This window comes from Etheostoma spectabile, chromosome 2, assembly GCF_008692095.1.
Source record: "Etheostoma spectabile isolate EspeVRDwgs_2016 chromosome 2, UIUC_Espe_1.0, whole genome shotgun sequence".
Lineage (NCBI taxonomy): Eukaryota > Metazoa > Chordata > Actinopteri > Perciformes > Percidae > Etheostoma > Etheostoma spectabile.
In genome coordinates this window covers 30930464-30933717 of record NC_045734.1, presented here as the reverse complement: position 1 = coordinate 30933717, position 3254 = coordinate 30930464, and the positions used below count along the sequence as shown (strand labels likewise).

Sequence of the window (3254 nt, the reverse complement as noted above, 5' to 3'; positions counted from 1 at the left end):
TTTGATACTATAAATAAAATTGAATTTAAATTATTACTAAAGGGTTTGCGTGGCTCCACAATACTATACAATACCATTACATGAAGGAGAATGCATGAACAGTTACTTTTGAATTATGCAAAGTAGTAAAATAAATTTTAATCAAATAAATACACATGTCAACCACTTTAACATTGCTTTCTTTTCAAAACAAAAAAGTTGTAACCTAAGAGTGCTGTATAAACACTACCTGACCACAGGTAACTGTTTGTTTTTGTAGAAAAGTAGGCAACTGAACGTAGCTCCGCTGCCAGCCCTCTTCAGTGTTTGAACAACGTTAGTTGTTTGGTGGAAGCATTTCAGCGAGGCAAGGCATCTTAAATCCATTGTTTGAACCCTTGCTCTGAACCCGTCTTTCTCGACAGTCTGTAGCTGGGACGTAATTGGATTGTTATTGCGTTTATAATGTTGCTCCGCTGCATGTTTGAGGTGACCAAGTTAGCGCGACTGAGTAACGTGACCTAGTAACGTTAGCACGACTGGCAACAACAGTGCCTAAATCACGTTGGATTTTTTTTTTTTTAAACAAAAAAAACAGCAGATGGCTCCTTTATTGGGAACACATTATTCTGGTGTATCTCCAATGTTTCTGCATCCTCTCGATTCACTCTGTTCATGATTTAATTATCAAATAACTTTGAAATTTATTTTTATTTTATTTTATTTTACGAGCCGACTGCATCACAAACGCTGCCACTTTCTTCCGTGAGTTTTGAACATAGACTGTATAAAATAGGTTTCAAAGCACTCCCAAGCGCTGCATTGCTCTCCCTTCTCTTCATTGAAGCCTCTATGTTTACAGGCTTGTGGTGATGTACAATGTGCTATAGGTAAAAAAAAGTCAAAAAAGTCATGCCAGAGAATCGTGATATTAATTGTAAGCTAAAAAATGGTACCCTCTGCCTTAGCCCTATTTGCGACAATACCTTAAATGCATATGAAAACTTTATATAATTTGGGGAATTAATACCGGTAAGATCCAGTATGTTGCCCAGCACTAATTTAAATGTGTAGGGAACAGCATCAGTAGCTGCTTCAGAGCTTTGTTTAAGCTACTGATTGATTTTTTTGGGGGAATATAAAAACTGTAGACAAAAAACATTCTTCTTTGTAAAACCCAGACAACACTTAACCAGCAGAGAGTTTAGTTGTGCCTGTTTCTTTGTCAGTGTGATGTTAATTTCCCACATCAACTCCTCCTGCCTCTTGGTCTCTGTTTCTCTGCAGGAGGGCAAATCAGCATTGATGTGTTTCCTGATGGTTGGGATAAGCGATTCTGTCTGGGATTTGCTGAGAAGGACAACTACTCAACCATTCACTTCTTTGGAGACAAGACCAAACCTGTGAGTATGCTAACTGCTGCTGAACACCACAATAATGGCTGATGTCTATAGATTGCACATGATTCTTCAAAGGTAGAATATAAACAAAACGGCAAGCTAAGACCAGACAGACAACCCATCAAGCCCATACACTTGAAATATTAAGCCAAGGAATTTTTTTATTTTATTTTATTTATTTTTTATACATTGCAAGTAAAGGTGCCGACACACGAAGCAGACAGCACAGAAAGTGGCGACAAATCCCAACTCTGGAGTTGCCTCACGTCACCTGTTTCTTGTCCAAAAAGTTTCACGTTTCAAGACTACAGCCAACGCCCAACTAACATGTACATTCTGCGCCTGCGTGAGAGGTAATAACTCTTAATACCAGCAGGCAATAATCTATTCATCATTCCGAAAAGGGAAACAGGATATACCAACTGTTGCTATGATAAATGTAAAACAGCCACTGCGGTCAAAAAGTCAATTTAGCTTAGAAAGGTTTCTTACAGAAGTAGTTAAGTGGCTGCCATGATAAAAGCTGTTCGGATTGTCTAAGTGATAAGGAAAGGTGCTTCAATGCTTCCTTCATCATCTCCTTTAGCATAGAATACACTGGACCTTCCTATCCGAAAGAAAAGGAGATAATGCCAAAGTCATTGCGGCAGGTCAATTTAAAGTGACGCATCACCATTTCGCCAGATTTAATTTCTGTAGTCCATCATAAGAACAGTGTAGTTTCAACGACAGACCCACGTCACTAACATCCGCTGTCACATGATTATGTAGCAGATTGTAATGGCAGGTCGGAGTCTTTTCCTAATTCCTTTTGAATTCTCTTGCAAATCTTTCCTTAACCTCATGATGTTTACCATCGGGTTATGAAATAGTGGTTTGTAAATGACTGGTAATGGTAATTCTTTTTTACTATTTGACCGCAGCCAGCATTTGCCCAACAGCAGGCGGGTGATGGTGTCTCCCTGCGGTGGAAGCTGGCTAGCTAGCTAGCTTGCTAATTCCCACCCACCATGCTTTCAGGCTAACAGTTATAGTGGTTACAGAAAATGAGCCAAACTAAATTGTCCCTTTCCTATGCTGTGACAATAGCTTCACATTGCCAGACCTTCCTCCAAAGTGCCGCGGAGGAGGGTATGGTTAGTCCACACAGCATACCAAGATGGGAGAAAATTTGCTCTGGTTGATTTAAAAAGCGGAAGGTAAAGAAAGTCAAAGGTAACTGACATCCGGCCAAAAGGAGTGACATCTGGCGGAAGTTTTGGCAGAACAAGAGCAATCCCAGAACTGGAACGTTGTGGATATGGACTAGGTTTAATGATATAGGACATTATTTAATAGGTATATTTTGCAATGTGTAAGTAATATAATATACCTGCAGTATACAAGTAGTTATATTTCTTGTTGTTTTCCCTTTTATAGACACAATGTGTAAAAATAGTTATTACAATTGTTTAAATATCTGTGTTTTGTTAGAGAGAATATCCAGACAACATTTTTAGCCAGCGTTGACAGCTCTAACATTATGTGTATTGAATTGATCAGATGAGATGAGAAAAAATGTGAAGAGCCTTGACTTAATTCTCTTGACTTCAGTTGTTTGTGTTCCTCACTTCTATTTTTCTTCTTGTGCTAAACTGCCTATCAGAGAGATTCCTCTCACGTAGACACTTCAGATAAATGGTCTGCATGCTGTGCTGTTGTAAAGGTGGTCAGGGTTAGAGCAAGCGTACATTACTGTCCATTAAAGGACAGGACAGTAAAAAAAAGTAAAGGTGGTCATGTCAAGGGATGAATTGGAATCAGAATAAGAAAAGGTTTTATTGCCAAGTACGTTTTTTTACACATACAAGGAATTTGTCTTGGTGTTGTTGGTGC

General features: G+C 38.8%; 1 protein-coding gene across 1 annotated transcript in view; it reads left to right on the top strand.

The window, feature by feature from the left end:
* pmm2 (phosphomannomutase 2) overlaps window positions 1-3254 on the top strand; it is a 12063-nt gene that overhangs the window by 5178 nt on the left and 3631 nt on the right. Inside the window, exon 7 of the mRNA XM_032534729.1 lies at window positions 1267-1382. Within this exon, the coding sequence (XP_032390620.1) occupies window positions 1267-1382 (116 nt within the window). The remainder of the gene's footprint in view (window positions 1-1266; window positions 1383-3254) is intronic.